General features: G+C 64.7%; 1 protein-coding gene across 1 annotated transcript; it reads right to left on the minus strand.

Annotated features, from left to right (window-relative positions):
- Positions 1-829: 829 nt before the first annotated feature.
- Positions 830-20,369, minus strand: USP43 (ubiquitin specific peptidase 43). The gene is made up of 15 exons (XM_074160367.1): positions 19,851-20,369; positions 15,064-15,207; positions 11,489-11,589; positions 8,256-8,348; positions 7,846-7,981; positions 7,637-7,760; positions 6,745-6,892; positions 6,546-6,657; positions 5,810-5,913; positions 5,205-5,282; positions 4,969-5,098; positions 4,407-4,755; positions 3,082-3,208; positions 1,582-1,694; positions 830-1,494 (listed from the first exon to the last, which is right to left on the minus strand). The coding sequence occupies exons 1-15, from the start codon at positions 20,367-20,369 to the stop codon at positions 830-832; spliced, it is 2,943 nt and encodes a 980-aa protein (XP_074016468.1).
- Positions 20,370-21,171: the final 802 nt, after the last annotated feature.

Here is a 21,171-nt window from a genome sequence, read left to right on the forward strand (position 1 = left end):
CTCTCCTGGTACAATAAATACTCGCGCGTCTCAGAGCTGGCAGAGCCAGGGAGCCCACGCCTGCCCACTTGCCCCTTTGCCTGCCCGCTCGCCTGCCTGCTTGCCCACTCCCTGGGATGGGGCACGGGGAGGTGAGTGGGTGATGCCTCCAGTTCAGGATGATCCCAGTCTGGAATGCTCCTGGCTCAGGACGCCCCAATTTAGGAGCTATTGGTTTGGGATGCTCCCAGTTTGGGACGGTCCCCAGTTTGGAATGCCCCCAGGCTGGAATGCCCTGGGTTGGGATGTCCTGATTTAGGAGCTTCTCGTTCAGGATGCTCCCAGTTTGGGATGCCCCTAGTTCGGGATGCTCCTGGTTTGGGATGCCCTGGTTTGGGAGCTTCCAATTTGGGATGCCCTGATTTAGGAGCTTCTCGTTCAGGATGCTCCCAGTTTGGGATGCCCCTAGTTCGGGATGCCCCTAGTTCAGGATGCTCCTGGTTTGGGATGCCCTGGTTTGGGAGCTTCCAATTTGGGATGCCCCCAGTTTGGGAAGCCGCTGGTTTAGGAAGGGCCCAGTTTTGGAGCCTCCGGTTTGGGATGCCCCAGTTTCGGGATACCTGAATGCTTCCAGTTTGGGGATGCCCTGCTTTGGGAGCCTCTTGTTCGGGACCCCCAGGTTGGGACGTTCCCAGTTCAGGATGACCCTGCTTTGGGATGCCCTTATGGGATGCCCTGGTTCAGGAGCCCTGGGGTTGAGACACCCCCAGTTTGGGACAACCCCACTTTGGGAGTCCCCAGTTCAGCTCAGGAGCCCCGGGGCGGGGGGGCACTGCCCACTGGCCGTGGCTCAGAAGCTGGACTCAGGCACGGCTGGGCGGCACAGGGACCCCAGGGGCTGCCGTCCCCGCTGCAGCGTGGCCACGGGGGGACCCCGGGTGGACATGGGTGTCCCCCCTGCCCCCCTGCCCAGCGATGCCGAGCGCCGCAGACCCCTCTCGGGGCACGGGGGGAGGCTGGCCGAGCTCTGTGAGCGCGCTATGGCCACCGGGCCAGGGGACAGCCGTGCCAGGGGGACACCCGTGTCCCCCTCCGACTGCGGCAGCCCGCTGCTCTGGCTTTTGGGGGGCAGACGTGGGGCCCCCTCGGCACTGGCGCTGGCGGCTCGTCGCAGCAGGGGCAGGCGGAGGGGCCGGCGGGGGGCTCGGGGGGTGCCCGGCTCCTCCTGCCCCTTGCCGGGCTGTTTCGGGGGGCCGGCTGGCGTGGGGCTGGTGGCCGGGGGGGTGTCGGGGCCGCTGTCCCCACCCGTGGCGAGCGGCAGGAGGGAGCGGCGGGTGCAGCGTGGCCGGCGCCCCGACTCCAGGTAAGCCACCAGCTCCCCCGGCGCCCCCCGCTCTTTCCCGGCAAAGGACCAGCGCGGGGGCACGGTCCTGGAGGGGCCACCGGCGGGTGACAGCTTGACGCTGAAACTGCGACCCTGGATGCCCCGCACCAAGGGTCTGGCCTCGAAGCCACCTGCAATTAAAAAAAAATAATTAATTGGGAGGACGTGGGAGGGCCCCGCGGGATGCTGGGGTGGGGAGGGGGGGGGTTCAGCATCACCTTTCTCCGGGGCAGTGGTGGCATCGGGGCGGGTGGCCGTGGTGTCCCGTGTGCTGCCACCCAGGCGGGCCAGCCAGTGTCCCGAGAGGGAGGGGGCGGCGGGGCCTGCAGGGAGTGGGAGGGTGGGGTGGGCTGGGGGGGAGTCACCCGTGCCCCCACCCCCCATGTGCACGTGCAGGTGTGTGTGTGCACGAGTGTGAGCACACCAGGGTGTGTGCTGCGATGCCGCACACGCCAGCGGTGCCCTGTCACTGCTGCCCACCGCCCTGTGCACCTGCACGCACACGTATGTGCACGCGTGTGCGCTCGGCTGGGATGTGCGAGTGTGCACGTGTCTGTGCGTGCACGTGCGTGCAAGTGTCTGTGCTGTGTGTGTGCAACACTGCAGTGTGCACAGCATGGCTCTGCCCTGTGTGTGTGTGCCTGCTGTACTGTCCATGCACACATATACACGCGTGTCCATGTGCACACACCACACCGTGTGTGCGGTGCTGAATGCACACGCATTTGGCTCTGCTGCGTACGCACGTACCACACTGTGTGCATGTATGTGCACTCAGCGGTGCCACACGAGTGTTCATGTCCACCCGCCACACATGCCTGCAAGCATGTGCACTTGGCGGTGCTGTGTGTGCACATCACTGTGCATGTCAGTATGCATGGCATGCATGTACATGTGTGCGTGTGTATGTGCCTGCCTTATTGTCCATGCACGCGTGTGCATGCGTGTCCATGTATGCATACAGCTCTGCCCTGTGCACATGTATATGTGCATGCCATGCTGTCCATACATGTGTGCGTGTCCGTGTGTGCACGTAGCTCTGCTCTCTGCGTGTGTGTGTACATCTGCCATGCTGTCCATGTACTCATGTGCATGCATGTTCATGTGTGTATGCAGCTCTGCCCTATGTGCACACATGCCTGTCGTACTGTCTATACACATGTGCATACGTGTCCATGTGTGCATGCAGCTCTGACCTCTGTGTGTGTGTACATGCCTGTCGTACTGTCCATGCATGTGTGTTTGTGTGTCCCTGTGCATGCAGCTCTGCCCTGTGTGTGTACATGCCTGCCACACTGTCCATGCACACGTGTGGGCGTGTGTCCATGCATGTCTATGCGTGCGTGTAGCTCTGCCCTGTATGTGCCTGCCATGCTGTCCATGCACGCGTGTGCATGCGTGTCCGTGTGTGCATGCAGCTCTGCTCTCTGTGTCTGTACATGCCTGCCGTACTGTCCATGCACGGCTGTGCACGCGTGTTGTGTGTACACGTGTGCGTGCAGCCGTGCTGTGTGCACACCCCACACCGCATGCACACACCTTAGCGCTCCGTGTGTGCGCACACCGCCTCGTGCACACACGCGCACACCCCACACGTGCATGTCCCGTGTTCCGTGTGCCCGTGGGTGCCCCGGACCGTGCCACGCGTGGCCCGGGGGTGGTGGCCTCGGGGTGCCCGGGGGCGGTGTGGGTGCTCACCCCTGCCGGAGGTGCCGGCCGCCCCGTGGCGGCGCTGGTAGAAGAGGATGTAGGCGCTGCGGGTGCCGACCTCCTCCTCCTGCACCCCCTCCACCCTGCTGTCGTCGTAGCTGTACCACCGCCCGTCCAGGGCGTTGCAGCAGTAGGCTGGGGGGCAAGGGCGAGGGCACAGAGGGAGTAAGGGGGGACACACACACATGACTTGGGGTCCCCCCAGCCCACCCCTGGCCCCAGGGTGCAGTGGGGAGTATGAGCCCCACGGTGTGGGGGACAGCCTGGGGGTGCAGGATGCTGCTGGGGGGACGTGTCCCCACGCCTGTCCTGTGCCCCGGCTCCCCTCTGCTGTGCCCCATAGCAGATATCCCTCAGGTGCCCCCCAACTCCATGCCGTGCCCCCACAGCAGATCCCCGAGGTGTGTTACCCCCCCCCAAACCCACATTGTGCCCCACAGCGTATCCCCCCGAGGTGCCCCCCTAACCCCATGTTATGCCCCATAGCGCAACCCCTGCTGTGCTCCCCAAACCCCACGCCGTGCCCCCTAAAGCGCCCCCCGCCCTGCTGCCATGCCCCATGGCACACCCCATGCAGTGCCCCCCCAAACCCCACAACCTTGCCCCACCGCACACCCCCTGCACTGCCCCCAAGCTCTATGGCACATCCCCTGCAGTGCCACCCCCCCCCCCCCAAAACACCCCTTGCAGTGCCCCCCAACACCATGCTGTGCCCCCCAGCACACCCCATGCAGTGCCCTTCCCCAAACCCTATATTGTGCCCCCCCCAGCACTTGCAGTAACCCCCAACTCCACACCATGCCCCACAGCACACCCCCTGCAGTGCCCCCCCCAAACCCCACACCGTGCCCCATGACACAACCCTTGCAGTGCCCCCCAACCCCCTGCAGTGCCCCCCCCAAGTCCCATATTATGCACCCCCACCCCTTGCAGTGCCCCCCAACTCCACACCCTGCCCCACAGCACACTTCCTGCAGTGTCCCCCCAAACCCCACACTGTGCCCCCTGAAGTGCCCCCACCCCACTGCCATGTCTCACAGCACACCCCCTGCAATGCCCCCCCCAGACCCCACACCCTGCCCCACGGCACACCCCCTGCAGTGCCCCCCCAAACCCCACACCCTGCCCCACGGCACAACCCTGCAGTGCCCCCTCAAACCCCACACCCTGCCCCACGGCACAACTCTGCAGTGCCCCCACCAAACCCCACACCCTGCCCCACAGCACAACTCTGCAGTGCCCCCCCAAACCCCACACCCTGCCCCATGGCACACCCCCTGCAGTGCCCCCCACCCCGCTCCACAGCCCCCCCATAAACCCCCCCAGCGCTCACCAGTGTAATGGCCGCCCTGCATGCTGCCGTGGTGGTTGCAGACAGCGTACAGGTCATAGAGGTAGTCGCGGGGGGAGCTCGGGGGCAGGCAGAGGGGGGGCTGCCAGGGCGCCCAGCGCCCCAACAGCTGCCCGCCGGCCTGGCCCCGCTGCGCCACGTGGGGGGCCATGTCGAGGCCCCGCAGGGGGAACCTCACCAGCGTGGTGAGTTTGTGCCGGTGCTCAGCCACCTGGCGGAAGCGCTTGAGGTGGATGATGAGGATGTCGGGCAGCGTCCAGAGGCTCAGCTTCACCGTGCCCTGCTGGGGCACCTTGCAGTGCGGGCAGCGCCAGGCATCGTCTGGGGCCAGCTGGGGACATCACATGCCATGGCCACCTCCCCCCCTAGACCCCCCCCCCCCAATCTGCCATCTCCATCCACAGCCACCCCCGGCACCCCAAACACCGACAGCCGCTGGGCTGCGGGAAGGGCTTGCCCTCGACGGGGGCTCTGCGGGGTGCGGGCAGGGTGCAGGCAGGGTGCGGGCAGGGTGCGGGCAGGGTGCGGGCAGGGTTGGGGGTACCTGCTCCTCCTTGGTGTAGAGCTGGAAGCACTCGTCCAGCGTGCAGCTGTGCTGCTGCCGGTGCGCTTGCTGCTGCAGCCGCACGCTCTCCGCGTCCTGCACCACCTCCTCCTGGATGTCCCCGAAAAGGCTGCGTGGGACAGTGCGGGGGGTGGGAGGGACGGACGTGACACCGGGTTGGGGGGTCAGAGAGGGTGACCTGGGTGCTGGGGTGTCCCTGGGTGCATGGGACTCACCGCTCTTTGGTGTTCATGTCCCACTCCACCGTTAGCTTGACGTGGGGAGGGCCACCCGCCTCGCTCAGCTGCAGCGCTCTGGGGGTGAGGACAAGGTGAAGTGCCCCCCAGAACCCATCCCCATGGGGCCACCTCCTTGCTAGCCCGTGGTGGCAGGCAGGGATGGCCACCACCTCACCAAGCAGCACCCACAGCGGGGACACGGGGCTGGGGATCCAGTTCCTGGCGAGCAGGGTGGCCACCTGTGGCTACCCACGGTGACACTGTAGCCAGCCACAGGGACACCACTGGCCACCCATGGTGATACTGTGGCCAGCCACAGGGACACCGTTGGGCAACCATGGCACCAACACAACCACCCACAGGGACACCATGACCACCCACGGGGACACTTTGGTCAGGCATGGGGACACCACCGGCCACCCATGGTGACACTGTGGCCCACCACAGGAGCACCTCTGGGCAACCACGGTACCAACATGACCACCGACAGGGATACCATGGCCACCCACGGGGACACTGGCCAGCCATGGTGACACCACTGGCCACCCCCAGGGAACGAGGGGACATTCTGGGGACAATCCCATCCCCACGAGCGCCCTTACCTGTCGACAGCGGGGTGGCAGAGCGGGCGGGGGTCCTGCGGGGACAGGTAGGCGCAGGGGGCTGAGCCCCCAGCCAGGCGGATGCGGAAAAGGGCTCCCGCGCCCTGCAAAGGGAGAGGGGGCTGTGGGGCTGGTGGGGGGCAGAGCCCCCCCCTTTCCTCTGGTGCTACCCGGGGGGAGACGTGCTTTGTGACATAGGATTAAAAACACCCCAAAAATCAGGTTTCTTTGGTCCCCATGGCCGGGCTTGTAGGGGACACCCATGGGGATGGGGATGAAGGCATGGGGGATGATCTGTTCTGCTGGCTACAGCGTGGCTGGGGGGCAAAGAGGTGGCTGAGGGACACCAGTACCCCTGGGATGGTGGCACCTGGGTGCTGGGGAGGGTGGTTGGGCTGGGGTGGCTCTGCTGTGGGAGCTGGGTAGCACTGCAGCCACCCATAATGATGCTGTGGCCAATCATAGTGGCACCATGGCTCCACCACTGGCCACCCACAGGGCCAGTATGACCACCCATGGCTCCACCAGGACCACCCATGGCTCCACCATGGCCACCCATGGAGACACCATGCCCACCCATGGCTCCATCAAGGCCACCCATGGCTCCACCATGGGCTCCACCCATGACCACTCATGGAGACACCACAGCTCCATCCCCTCCACGGCCATGGTTCCAGCAGCCCCGGCTGAGCGTGATCCCAGGAGAAGACAGTGGTGTGTGTCCCTCACAGCTCACCTGTGCCCGCACCTCTCCCCGCAGCAGAGCCCGCAGCTGGGCCAGGATGCTTTGCTGGAGCTGCTCCCAGGAGACACCCCGCTCCTCCCGCAGCACCAGCGGTGGCCCGAACCTGGGGACAGAGGGGACAGAGGGCTGAGGGGGGCTCCCCACGCCCCCTCCCTTGGGGGGCAGGCGGGTGGGGGGCGCTGGCGGGTACCTGGCGAGGCGGGGGCCGTCGCCCGCCGTGTTGCAGAGCAGCAGCAGGATGCGGCCGCCCGCCCCGGGGTGCAGGCAGTCGGAGGAGCGGGTGGCAGGCGGCGGATGCTGGGCTGCCCCCGGGGAGGCGGGCAGGCTGCGGGGGCACCCTGCGGCAGGGCGGGGGCAATTAAGGGGGTCTCGTTTAGTACAGGTGTTAATTAGAGCGGGGCGGGTGCCTGCGCACCCCCTGCCTGCAGCAGCATGGCCCCCTGCATCCCCAGGCTCCCCACCAATCACAGCCCAGGGGACAAGGCTGCCGCCAATCACAGCAGAGCATGCCTGCCTTCCACCAATCACAGCATGTATGCCAAGGCTCCCACCAATCACGGCAGAGGGGCCCCAGTTCCCACGAATCATAGCAAGGCATGCCTGCCTCCCACCAATCATAGCAGAGCATGCCTGCCTCCAACCAATCACAGCCAAGCATGCCTGCCTCCTACCAATCATGGGGCAGATGGGGGGGAAGACTCTCACCAATCAGAACTGAGCACACCTGCCTCCAACCAATCATGGGAGGCAAGAGCGAGGGAAAACAAGATACCAACCAATCACAGCCAAGCACACCTGCCGCCAACCAATTACAACTAAAGATATCACACACACACACACACACCCCCCAATCCCGGTGGAGCGCAGCTGCCTCTGACCAATCACAGCAGCCAGGACATCACTCCCCCACCAATCACAGCGCCCCTCCCAGCCACCAATCGCTGCGAGGAGACCCACCACCTCCCACCAATCCCGGGGATGCTCCTGCCTCCCCCAGCACAGCTCCCAACCAATCCGAGGGGGACGGGCAGGCAGCCGCCAGCCAATGGCGGGGTGGTGGCGAGGGGGGGTGGGGGCGGTACCTGTGCAGCGGGCAGGGGGGGGCTGGAAGGCGTAGAGGGGAGCCCCCTCCCCGGCAGCACCCAGCTCCTCCGCGTCACCCAGGGAGCGCAGGAAGCCTCGTGGGGACACCTCGGCCAGGATCACCTGCAGGACGGCACCCCGCGCCCTCAGTGTCCCTCCTGGGGGTGTCCCGTGTGCCCCCCACCGTGTCCCCCCCCAGCCCCGTTACCTGCTCCGGGGGGATGTGTCCCTCCCGCGCCACCATCTCCCGCAGCTCGGCCACCGTGCCCAGCAGGGGCACGGCCAGCCCCACTCGCACGAACCGCCGGCGCTCGCACTGCAGCACCAGGGTGACGTTGAGAGCCCTGGGGACACCGAGGTGACACACACAACCACATCTCAGCGGGGAAAGCCACCGCGCTGAGACCCGGCACCGCTCGTGACCACGCTGGAGGGACCCATATCCTGGCTCCAACTCCAGAGTGGCAAACACCCATCGGACACAGCTCCTGGGGCAGTGGCTGTCACCCGTCCCAACGTTACCACTACTTCCGGAATTAATTATTTACCCCAAATATGCAAATTACTCTAATTGGAGGCAAACCCCCCCTGGCCAGGGAGGCGCAGGGCCGAGCTCACCTGGTCTGGCGCAGCGGGATGGGCAGGGAGATGCACAGGAAGGGGTCGAAGGTGTTGCTCTGCTTCAGGCAGTGAGGGCACGTCAGGGAGGACCTGCAAAACACGGCCAGGGGGTGTCACCGGCATGGGGACGGCACCCCCAGAGTCCCCACCCTGGGGCTGCTAAGACCTGCTGCTGGTACCGCACCCTGGATGTCGCATCCCCGGGTACCACACCGTGGGTACCACATCCCGGATACTGCACCTTGGGTACCACATCCCAGGTAGCTGCATGCTTGGTACTGCATCCCAGGTACCGCATCCTGGGTACCACATCCCGGGTACCCGCATCCCAAGTACCTGCATCCCAGGTAACTGAACTGCATCCCAGGTAACTGCATCCCAGGTAGCTGCATGCTTGGTGCTGCATCCTGGGTACTGCATCCAGGGTACCCCATCCCAGGTATCACACGCTGGGTACTGCATCCTTGATACCACACCATGGTTACTGCATCCCGGGTACTGCATCCTGGGTACCACATCCCAGGTACCCGCATTCTGAGTACCTGCATCCCAGGTACCACATCCCAGGTACCCGCATCCCGAGTACCTGCATCCCAGGTACCTGCATCCCAGGTACCCGCATCCCGAGTACCTGCATCCCAGGTAGCTGCATGCTTGGTGCTGCATCCTGGGTACTGCATCCCGGGTACCCCATCCCAGGTATCACACGCTGGGTACTGCATCCTTGATACCACACCATGGTTACTGCATCCAGGATACTGCATCCTGGGTACCGCATCCTGGGTACCGTACCCCGGCTACTGCATCCCACAGGGCTCAGATGGCCCCAGCATCATGCAGGGTTTGCACGGCCTCCTGCCAGGGTGACACACCACAGCCTGTACCCGCCTGCCCAGACCAACGGTCTGTTCACTCTGAAACCTAACAAGGGCGCCCGTGGTAACTGGTGCTACAGAAGCCAGAGTGAAATCCCAGGGTTGGGGGTCTCCCACTCCCATGCGTGGCCCTGAACACCACCCCTCCCCACCCCCTGCCAAATCCTGTGCTCTCTTCTGTGGCTGGCAGAGCCCAAGATGGTTTCTGGCTCCTGGAGGCTTTGGGGTGACCAACAGCCTAGTTTAAATGAACCTTTAATTCCAACAACCACCTTACCCCCTATTTCTTTTTAATTCTGTTTTTTTAATTTCTTTCTTTTTTCCCCCTCCTTTTTGTTCAACAAAAAGGAGAAAAATAAATTAAAAACCAAATCAAAATCCTGAGCCCTTGTTATTTGTCACCTTGAAGAGCCACTGAGCTCCCCAGGATGCTGCAGCACCAATTAATAAATTCTTTTGCACACAGATGGGCTCTGGCACGTGGAAGGGGGTGGATAATTAAAGCGCCTTTTTTTCATGCAGGGAGAGGGATTAATTGAGCAAGGAAGAAGGACTTGTGGTGCCAGATGTTTCTCCTCGTGCCTGCAATGCCATGGCATGGGGACGGGGTGGCCAGATGCTGGCCCACCCGAGCACCCCGCGAGTCTCAGCTGGATGAACATGTGGAGTGTCCCATCACCCATACGGGGGACATATCCACGCTGGTCTTCTGGGACAGGCTTGGGACAACTGAGTCCTTTGATAGAACCACAGAATGGTTCAGGTTGGAAGGGACCTTAAAGATAATCCGGCTCCACCCCCTGCCCTGGGCAGGGACACCTCCCACCAGACCAGGTCACTCAAAGCCCCATCCAACCTGGCCTTGAACCCCTCCAGGGATGGGGCAGCCACAGCTTCTCTGGGCAACCTGGGCCAGGGTCTCATGACTTGGCCTGGTAGCACTTCATGAAGTTCACACAGTCCCACTCCTCCAGCCCATCACAGTCCCTCTGGATGGCATCCCTTCCCTCTAGTGGCACCACTCAGCCTGGTGTCCCCTGCCAACTCGCTGTGGGTGCACTCAATCCCATCACGTCACTGATGAAGGTATTAAATTGTACTGGTCCCAGTATGGACCCTGGAGGGACACCACGCCTTTCTGGGCTGCTCCACCACCCACCACCAACAATGGAGGACAACCAGGGCACCAAGCCCTGCCCGTGTCCCCAGGCTGCGCCATCCCGGCCCTGACAGCTCAGCAGCCGCCTTGCTTTTCCCAGTGAAATGCTAGTGTGGCACAAAAATCAGTTGTCCCAGCAAAAGCCACCTCCTGGTGGCCCTCCCCGTCCTGGGGTAGTGATAACGAAGGGAACCACTCAAGGATTCATTAGGACCAAGGCAAGGTGGGCAGTGGGGTCCCCAAAGGCAGGGGGTATGAAATGCCCAGGGAAGGAGCATGGCGGGTGGAAGCAGGGGCAGGGCTGGGGTCTGCCCATGTCCATGTGTGTGACCATGCCAGGAAGTGACGCTGGATGTGGCTGATATCACCCCCTGTGCCCTCACTCCCAAGGATCAGGCATCCACCCACAAGAAAAACTGCCCCCGGGATGCGGTTCAGCCCCTGCTCTGGATCAGTCCATGCTAAAACTGATTTGTCCCCTCTGGCCAAGAGCCACCCAGCCCGTTATCCCCACCCCATCGCACCCTCACAGCCTGGACAACGCCACCAGCATTGCACCCTACACATAAAACAGCTCTGTCCTAATTTTGCTGCTCCCGGAGCTTCCCAGCTAATTGCCGGGAACTCCAGGGATGAGACAGGGGTGGGGAGCAGCAGGACACCCCGCTCGCTGCCACAGAGATTCAGGGTCCAACCCTCCCTGTGTCTTTTTTGGGACTTGGAAAAATATTTGCTGGCATTGAAGCAGAGTAAGAAAGATCCTGAAAGCCCTTGCTCAGCGTTTTGCCCCCAGCCATGGCTGCACCACCCGTGGGGGAAACCGCTCCAGTGCCCAGGATGGATGGATGGATGGGATGGATGGGATGGATGGGATGAGACGGATGGGATGGAGGGATGGATGGAGGGATGGAGGGATGGGAGGAATGAATGGATGGGTTGATGGATGGGACGGACGGATGGATGGGATGGATGGATGGATGGATGGGATGGATGGGTTGACGGATGGGACGGATGGATGGATGGATGGGATCGATGGATAGGATGGAGCCTCTCTGCAGGGCTGAGTGCTCCCCAGCTCACCCCTTCCCTGGGCTCGCAGAGTCTGGCCACCCACCAGCAGAGCCCCTGCAGCACTGCCCAGGGCTGGCAGGAGGAGGAAGCCCCTGGCCAGGCAGGATGGGGCCCTCCCTGCTCACCTGTACTGCGCCTGGAAGTGGCTCTGCACGAAGCTCTGCCCGCGGGGGTGCTGGGCAGGCGGTGGGGAGCTGCCAGCATCGCCGCTCCTGTCCTCGCTGGGCTGTGGGGACAACAGACAAGTGGGGTGAGCGAGGCGCTGGTGTGACCCCCACCCTTACAGAATCATAGAGTGGTTTAGGTTGGAAAAGACCTTGAGGATCATCAAGTCCAACCGTTAAGCCAGCACTGCCCAGGCTACCACTAAACCATGTCCCTGAAGGGGTTGGGGACACGTCCCAGTGAACCAAGCCCAGCTTTGGTGTCCCTACAGCATGAGGACGGGCTGAAGGTGATGCCACAGTGACCCCTGCCCAGCACCCACCGGCCCAGCACTGCCATGCCCTCCAGGCTCCCCGCGTGCCGCCTTCTGGGGATATTTTGGGGAACCAGCCACAGCTCCAGAGCTTCTGCACACCCAAGAATTGGGAACGTGCTCAAGCCCAGCTGAAACGCTCCAGGAGGGAATTCCTGGGTGAGTCCTGGCTGGTTTATCCATGCCACAGCACCCGCACCTCTGGCCAGGGAAAGCTTGGGCGGGGGGGGAAGTTGTTTTCCCCCCAACTTCTCTCCACAAGGAGTCCCAGTCCCTTGGGCACACACCTACAGGGTCGGTAGCCCTGGTAGGGAGGTGGCCACGGCACCCACTGTGCCGGGAAATGCACCCATGGGTGCTGGGAGCTGTGGTGTGGGTGGGTGAGACGGTAGGACACTGCGGCGAGCGGGTGTCTGTGTGTCTGTGTGTCTGTGCGTCTGCAGGACGAGCTCCTGGAGTGGGGCTGCACGTTCCTGTGCATGGCCCTGCCTGGGGCAAACGCAGCCGGGCGCGAACTAACCACAGGCATCTCCCCAGAACTAAAACAAGCCCCAGCTGGCACGATGCCCTCCCAGGCAGGTGTGCCAGCGCAGGGCTGCCAGTGCCACGTGTGTCCCTGGCACGGTACCTGGCATGTCAAGCCCAGGCACGGCGCCCAAGCACGGCACCCTGAGCCCAGGCACAGCACCCAGCACCCTGACCCACTGCCCCAGAGCTGGGCTTTCTGGGCCCACGGCACCAGTGCAGGCGGTGGGAGCAGTGCCATCCCACCAGCATCCCTCCGGCTGGCAGGGGAGGCAGCTCTGGGGACCACTTGCTCCACCACCAAACCATCCCTTGGCCAACTCCCCACATCCCTGTCCCCCCGGGCCATCCCTGGACAGTGGGGTGACTGCCTCTCCCCCCACATTCCAGATACCTGGGTCTGATCCAGCAGCTCCCAGCACCCAGAGCCACCATAGCCAGCTGTGCTCCACGCTGGGTGCCCGCACCCCTTCCCCATGGCAAAGCCCATGGCATGTCCCTGAGCAGCATCAGGAGCAACACTGGGCCCCCGTCCCCGAGAGAATCCAGCTCTTCAATGGGCTGGACGCTGCCGTGGGGTGGGCGAGGAGCATGGCACGAGGCAGCCCTCTCTCCATCCCCCTGCTTGGTACACGGGGAAACTGAGGCACGGCAGGGACTGACACCCAGGACAGCACTGGCAGGATGCCTGGGTCCCTGCTGCTCGCTCCCAGGGTGGGCACAGGATCTGTTCCTCCACCCCGAGGAAAGGCTCGATGCCCAGCCGGGAAAAAAGCCCTCTTTGCCAAATTCAGGGGATGCCAGCACCAGTGGCAAGAGGTGAGATGTGCCCTGCACCAGGACACCCCGAGAGAAGCCAGGTCCATAGGGAACGGGGATGTTGGGATGTAACCGTGTCACACAGCCAAACCCGCCTGGTTGGGAGTCACCTCCCTGCCTGCCGCTGCCCTGGGAACTGCAGGCACTCCCTGTCCCCACACACAGAGGACAGGAGCCACCGGCTTCACCCCCGCTATGGGCACACAGAGCCTGATGGCAGAAGAGACGTTGCAGAAAGGAGCCTCAGTAGCTTGGGAAAGGACTGGGCTGTTTTGGGGTAAGAAAAGGAGTTTTCAGTGTTGCGATGAGAAAGACTGGAAATCAATGAGGTATTTGGCCGAGAGGTGGATTTTCCTCGTGCCATCTGGTGGCACTGGTACCTGCTGAGCCTGATCTGGCCTTACGGTCAGCCCAGGGCCAGGGTCCATCTGGTGTGGCAGAGAGGGGACCTCCAGCCTTCCTGGCAGCCAAAGCCTTGGTCCCCTCCCGGGTGGCCCCAGAGCCCCCTCCAGCCTGCCCGGCTCTGTGCCCTGGACCACCCACCTCCTCGTCTTCTGCCTTCCACCAGCTGAGCTCCCCGGTCCCCAAGCCTTGGCACGGGCTTGTCCTGGGGTGAACTGTCCCTGTCGTCGCCACCCTTCAGTATCTGCACAAGCCCTCGTCCCCCAGCCCGTGTGACCCAAAAGCAGGATGGGCACGTGTGTGCCCAGCTCCATCCAAACACTTCAAAGCCACTGTTCAGGCTCACATCCCCAGCTGGACACCCCCACCCCAGGGACATGGGCACAGGGGTGCCACTCGGGTGGCACCACCCAAAAGGAGCTGAGACTGCAGAGAGGGGCTGGGAGAGGCTGAGCCAAAGGGAGGATGCTGAGGAGACACAAAGGGTCCCGTCCCTGGAGCCAGGCAGGTGCCCCAGGCACTGCCCGGGCACTGCCTCCAGGGTGGGCAGCTGAGGGCACCACCAGTGTCACACCACGGCACACGTTGGCACCTGGCATTTAACAAATGAGCAAGAGGATCTGCCCACTGCCAGGCTCTCCCAAACAGCCCGGGGGATCTAAATGCCTCCAGGGAAAGGCAGGCAGGGCTGAGGACGGCTCAGCTCAGTGCAGGGATGGCTGGTACAAAAGGGCTGGAAGCCCCTGGGGCTGGAGACGGGCTTTGGAGACGGGCACCTCAGCCGAGCTCTCCCAGGCAGGATGGAGCTGTGCCCGTGCAAGGGGATGCCCGAGGGGGTTCTGACCCACCCCCCTCGGCCACAGCAACAGGGCCCGAGCTGGGGACAGGGAGGATGAAGCTGCTCCTGGGACCCCTGTGCCCGAGACGGGCATCGCCCCCAAAGCGGGGACAGAACGAATGCACCCGCTGCAACAGGCAGCGCCCCAACAGGCAGGAGGCAGGAGGCAGGGCCAGGGCGATGCCATGAGCGCAGATGGATGGAAGGAGACTTAATTACTCGTTTTGCCAGCAGCAAAGCCGCCGAGCCAGCACTGTAATTACAGCGGGCTTAGCTGGAAGAGGGGAGGGATGGGGCCGGGGGGGGCTGGATCTCCTCCTGACCAAGCAACCCCAAGAATCAGGGTGCCCACCAGAACCGGGGTGTTCAGCAGAACTGGGGTGCTCAGCTGGACGGGCTCCTGCTGACACCTCCACGCTCTCCCAGCACCCCAGCCACCCTGCCCAGCCCCACAGCACCCAGACCCCACCATCCTCCCACCCCCTGCATCCTCCTCATCCCCATCCATACCAGGGTGGGAGGACAACTCCAGCCCACCCCTTCCCAGGACATCTCACCCCTTCCCAAGTCCCAGACCTGGCGTGGACACCCCAAACCCTGAACCAGGGTGTGAGGCCACCCCGGGGGGGGCCACCCACCTCCTCCTGGCGGCGGTGGGTCTGCTGGGAGGGGGAGGCAGCCCCCAGGTCCTGGTGCATGCGGTCCAGCAGCCAGAGCAGGAACTCGAGGGCGTCGTGCTGCGCGTTGCCCCGGAACTGCGAGCTGTGCTTGGAGACGATGTTCTGCAAGAGACGGGGCAGGGAGGGTGCTGAGCCTCAGCCCCACGCCGCCTGTCACTAACGAGCGGCCGCTTCGTTAGCGCCCATCAGAAAAACCCAGCCCCTGCTTCCTGCCACCAACAGCGTCTGCCCTCGTCCCGCCTCTGCGGGGGCACCGTGGACACCCCGGGGACAGCAGGGCAGTGGGGACACTGGCACACGTGGCCAAGGCTTGGTGGCCCATCACTGTCGTGTCCTGGCTTTCAGCTGCCGGGATGAGGCCGGGAGGGGACACCTTGCCACGGGCGAGGGGACAGAGCACACCCCAACAAAGCTCATAAGGGGCAAAGCCTGGCCCACAGGGACCCTCCGCTGTCCCCTGCCCTGCACACTCCGATGGCATCAACTCAGTGTAAGAGCCAGGGGAAGGCAATTCCCAGTGCTGGGAACAGGCAGCAGGAAGCAGCTCTCTCTAAGGCCCTGCCTGCACATGCCACCCCATCACCAGCAGCCCAGTGCCTCCCCGTGCCTCAGTTTCCCCAGTCGGGTGATGCTGGTGGTGCCAGGCCCTAGAAGAGACGAGGGCTGTTCATCCAGCCAAGCCAACGTCTGGCCCGTGGGCCGGGGAGCTGCCGGCCCCGCCTGCCCTGCCCACACAGGCAGGAGGAAAACCTCCTGCATCCCAAAACCAGGGATGCTGGTCCCAGCGGAGCCCCGCACTCAGCACTCTCCGCCTGAAGCGGAGCGGGTGAGAGCAGGGAGGGGGACCAGAGATGTCCCTGATGGAGCCACGTCCTGGGCGGTTCCTGCCCGCGCACCCCCAACCCAGAGGGCAGTGCTGGGGAGGGGGTGCTGCCTGCCCTGCCAGGCTCTGTCCCTCCACCCAGAGCCCTGCCCAGGGCTGCTCTCTGCTTGCCCCCCTCTCCTCCTTCCCCTCCGAACCCACAGGGAGTCCCCGGGAAGTGCTGACGGGGTTCCCCGGTGCTTTCCCCCCATATCCTCCTCCCCTCATCTCCACCCCCAGGACGTGCAGCTCCATGCATGGCACAGGAATCGGGCCCGGAGCAGACATGGGGTGATGAAACCACCACGATGCTCCTCTGGGCACCCTGCCCTGAAAGCCCAGGTCCCCATGGCCCCAACTGGAGCATCCCCCTGCCCGTGCCTGGATCGGGCCCTAATCTCTGCACCTGCCCCCACCAACCCACACCACGGCATTTTGGCTAATAATTTCATAGTTAGGCAAGCAGCACGATGCCTTTACAGGGGGTTTCCCCTTGCCAGGGGCAACAGCAGGAAGAAAGTGGCTGGAAATGCCATGGGGCTGAGGCGAGGCGCTGTGATCCAGGATGGGACCCGGGGACAGGCTGGGGTCCCATGGGGTGGCTGGTGAGACAGGAGGTCCCTTCTTCAAGACCCACCTGGGTGGCTCCCATAGGGTGTCCATCGCCAACTCCCAGCCCAGCGGTCCCAGGCTGGGGTCACCTCTCTGCCCTGAGCACCAGCAGAGCCAGGATGGGTTCCTGACCCCAAAAGAGCAGGACACACAGGGCTGGGAAACCCACTCCCCATGGGGAGCCCAGGGAAGGGGTCCAGGGAACACCCCAAAAGGCAGAACTGGGGGTCCCCAAGGACCCATCGCTGAGCCTGGGCTGGCAGTGACTGCTCAGAGCTGAACAGAAAAGGACAATTTGGATATCTCAACCCCAAAACCAGCACCAGGAGGGAGAAACCCTGACCATCCCTGTCTATTTTAACCAGCTGACACAACTAAACCCCAACCGTCCGTGCTGATTCTAACCAGGACACCGGGAATTGCCAGGACAGGGATCAGACCTCGAGCATCGCCGGGAAATACCCTGAGCCAAGACCTCTCCGGTCCCCAGTGGCACCAGCATCCCGGTACAAGCAGAGGGAGCAAGGCCACCGTGGACAGGCTTCAAGCAAAACGAGTCACAGACTCAGCTCTTATTGAAAAAAAAATCTTATTTAGGCAGATTAAAAAAACAAAAAACAAAAACCAAACAAACAAAAAAAAAAATAAGGTGGAAATTCATGGAAGATGCAAATAATCACCTGGAAGGAGGAAATTCAAAGCGAAGGGTGGAAGTTTTGGGTTTGTTTTTTTTTGTTCTGTGCCCAAGGAATGTGTCTTTGGGAGCAGAGGGCATGGAGATACTGTGCCCAGCACTGCAAGAGCTGGTTACTTTGCTACAAGGGAAATAAAAGCAAGGAGCACCCTGCTCCCCCAGGAGCACCCATTGCAGCCCAGCAGTCCCTGCGGGTCCCCTCCAGGCGGGGAAGGGAGGGAGCCAGGTCCCCCCGGGAAAGCGGGGGCAGAGCGGTGGGTACCCCGGCCCTTGCCCGTGCAGGACCAGCCCGGCCAGTGCCACAGGAGCCGGTAGCGCTGCTGGAAACCCTGACCCGGGAAGGGACCTGACTTCCCAGGAGCTTCTCCGGGCAAAGTTCAACTGCAGCACCAAGTCCCTGCTGAAATGTCACCCGCAGGCATGTGTCCCTGAGAGCCGGGGACCGCGATGCCAGGCTAAAAGTGTTGCCCTGTGCCCAACACGCTGTCCCCGTGGCCACCCCAGGCACAGGCCTGCAGCACACCAGCGTGTGCCCAGCAGGGATGTGACACGCGCTCAGCGATGGGGCCAGAGGCCACCGAGTTGGGCTCCTACGGCACTACCCCGCCTTGCCACCATCACGGCCAGCATCGCGCTCACCCTTATGGCTCTGTGCGGTGGTCGGGGCTGGGGGCTCACCCACCCAAGGGGTGTCAGAGCTGGGGTGAAGGCAGCCCGGCCGGAGGTGGCATCTGGCAGGGCAGGGCAAGGTCCGTGGGGAGGATGAGGAGGGGGAGTGGGTGCTGGAGGCAGGGGATGCCTGTGGGTGCTGGGAGGGGAAGGATGCCCACGGGTGCTTGAGAGCAGGAGCGTGCCTGTGGGTGCTGGAGGGTGGCGGTGAGTGCTGAGAGCTGGGAGGGGGCCAGTGGATGCTGGGGGCAGCGGATGCTGGTGGGTCCTACGAGCTGGGGGGTGCCGGTGGGTGTTGGGAGCGGGAGATGCTGGTCGGTGCCTGGAGCAGCAAGTGCCAGTGGGTGCCAGGGACAGCGGGAGGTGCCCGTGGGTGCTGGAGGTTGCCGGTGGTTGCTGAGTGCTGGGAGGGGGCCAGTGGATGCTGGGGGGTGCTGATAGTGGGGGGATGCTGGCAGGTACTGGGAGATGCTGGTGGGTCCTGCAAGCTGGGGGGTGCTGGTGAGTGTTGGGAGTGGGAGATGTTGATGGGTGCTGGGAGCAGCAAGTGCTGGTGGGCACCGGGGGCAGCGGGAGGTGCCAGTGGGTGCTGAGAGCAGGAGGGTGCTGGTGGGTGCTGAGAGCTGGGAGGGGGCCAGTGGACGCTGGGGGCAGTGGGTGCCGAGTAGGGGGATGCTGGCAGGTACTGGGAGCAGGAGGTGCTGGTTGGTGCTGAGAGCAGGAGGTGCTGGTGGGTGCCAGGGGCAGCAGGAGGTGCCAGTGGGTGCTGGAGAGTGCCAGTGGGTGCTGAGAGCTAGGAGGGGGCCAGTGGACACTGGGGGGAGTGGGTGCTGGTGGGTGCCGAGAGTGGGGGGGGGTGCTGGCAGGTCCTGGGAGCGGGAGATGCTGGTGGGTGCCGGGGGCAGCGGGAGGTGCCAGTCGGTGCTGGGGGCAGCAGGTACCACTGGGGACTGAGAGCAGCAGGAGATGCCGGAAGGTGCTGGGGGGCAGCAAGGGATGCCAGTGGGAGCGGCAGGTATCACTGGGGACTGGGTGCAGTGGGAGACGCCAGGGAAAGTGGGAGACGCCGGTGGGTGCCAGGGGCCAGCGGGAGGTGGCAGTGGGAGCGGCAGGTATCACTGGGGACTGGGAGCAGTGGAAGATGCCGGTGGGTACCAGGGGGCAGCAGGTATCGCTGGGGACTGGGAGCAGTGGGAGATGCCAGGGAGAATGGGAGATGCCGGTGGGTACTGGGGGGCAGCGGGAGATGCCAGGGAGAGTGGGAGATGCCGGTGGGTACTGGGGGGCAGCGGGAGATGCCAGTGGGTACCAGGGGACAGCGGAGATGCTGCTGGGTGCTGGGAGGCAGCGGGAGATGCCGGTGGGAGCAGCAGGTATCTCTGGGAACTAGGAGCAGTGGGAGATGCTGGTGGGTGCCGGGGGGCAGCGGGAGGTGGCAGTGGGAGCGGCAGGTATCACTGAGGACTGGGAGCAGTGGGAGATGCCAGGGACAGTGGGAGATGCCGGTGGGTACCAGGGGGCAGCAGGTATCGCTGGGGACTGGGAGCAGTGGGAGATGCCAGTGGGTGCCAGGGGGCAGCGGGAGATGCTGGTGGGAGCAGCAGGTATCGCTGGGGACTGGGAGCAGCGGGAGATGCCAGGGAGAGTGGGAGATGCCGGTGGGTACTGGGGGGCAGCGGGAGATGCCAGGGAGAGTGGGAGATGCCGGTGGGTACTGGGGGGCAGCGGGAGATGCCAGTGGGTACCAGGGGACAGCGGAGATGCTGCTGGGTGCTGGGAGGCAGCGGGAGATGCCGGTGGGAGCAGCAGGTATCGCTGGGGACTGGGAGCAGCGGGAGATGCCAGGGAGAGTGGGAGATGCCGGTGGGTGCCGGGGGGCAGCGGGAGGTGGCAGTGGGGGGCCGGTACCTTGAACTCGGCGGAGAGCTGCGGCGTGTAGTCGCGGGTCCAGAGGGCGCGGACCAGGGCTGCCAGGCGGTGGGTGACCTCGGCGCGGCCCCCCCGGGCGCGGTAGCGGCCCAGGGCCAGGAACTCCGCCAGCGGGGCGGTGTTGCTCAGGCACTGCACCACCGCGTTCATGAAGCAGGTATTCCCGTGGTTCCGCAGCCCCTGCGCGCCCGGCGGCCGCTCCCCGCCGCTCCCCACCGGGGCCGCCCCCCCGGGGAGCCGCCGCCGCCTCTCCCCCCTCCATCCCCCTCCCCCTCGGAACCCCCCATCGTCATCCTCCGGGGTGGCCCGGCGCCGGCCGCGACCCCCGGCCAGGCGCGCCCAGGTGCGGAGCAGCCGCCCGGCCAGGCTGCCCAGGGAGCGCAGCGCTCGCCGCCGCCGCCCGCCCGCCGCCCGCCGCCCCGACGGGCTCCCGCCGCCCCCCCGCCGCCGCCCGGGGCCGCCGCCGGCTCCCCCCGCCGCCGCCGCCGCCGCGCTCATGGCCCCGGGCGGCCGCCGCCCTCCCCCGGCCCCGCCGGCCCCGGCCCCGCCGCGGCGCTCATGGCCCCGGGCGGGCGCTGGGCACCCCCCGCCGCCGGTACCGGTGCCGGTGCGGGGGCCGGAGGGGCCGGGAGGGCGGTTTTGTGCGCGGCCGGCTCCTCCCCCGGCCGGGCTGGCGCTGGGAGATGGGAGCGGGAAGGGAGCCGGGAGGAGGAGGAGGAGGAGGAGGGGAAGGAGGAGGAGGAGGGAGCGGGGAGCTGCTGCTGCCGCTGGCGGCGGGCGGCAGAGGCGGCCGGGCCCCGTCTGACCCGGTGTCCCCAGCATCACCCCGGGGTATACCCCAACCCGCTCCCCCCAGCACCACCCCGGGGTACCCCAGCCCCCTGTCCCCAGCATCACTGTGAGGTGCCCCAGTTCCCTGTCCCCAGCATCATCCCGGGGTATCCCAGCCCACTGCCCCCCAGCGTCACCCCGGGGTCTTTCCCACGAGTCCCAGCCATGTCACCCAGCACCCCCAGAATCACCGCGGGGTACCCCAGCCCCCTGCCCCTTCCGTGGCTGCAGGGCTTTCCCACGAGACCCAGTCATGTCCCCTCGGTGTCCCGTCCCCAGTCCCCAGCATCACCCCAGGGCTTTCCCGGGAGCTCCAGCCATGTCACCCATCATCCCCAGTATGACTGTGGGGTACCGCAGCGCCCTGCCCCTTCATGGACCCAGGGCTTTCCCAAGAGTCCCAGCCATGTCCCCCCAGTGGCATCCACTGCCACCCCCAGCATCACCCTGGGGCTTTCCCATGAGTCCC

Source organism: Numenius arquata, chromosome 17, assembly GCF_964106895.1.
Source record: "Numenius arquata chromosome 17, bNumArq3.hap1.1, whole genome shotgun sequence".
Classification (NCBI taxonomy): domain Eukaryota; kingdom Metazoa; phylum Chordata; class Aves; order Charadriiformes; family Scolopacidae; genus Numenius; species Numenius arquata.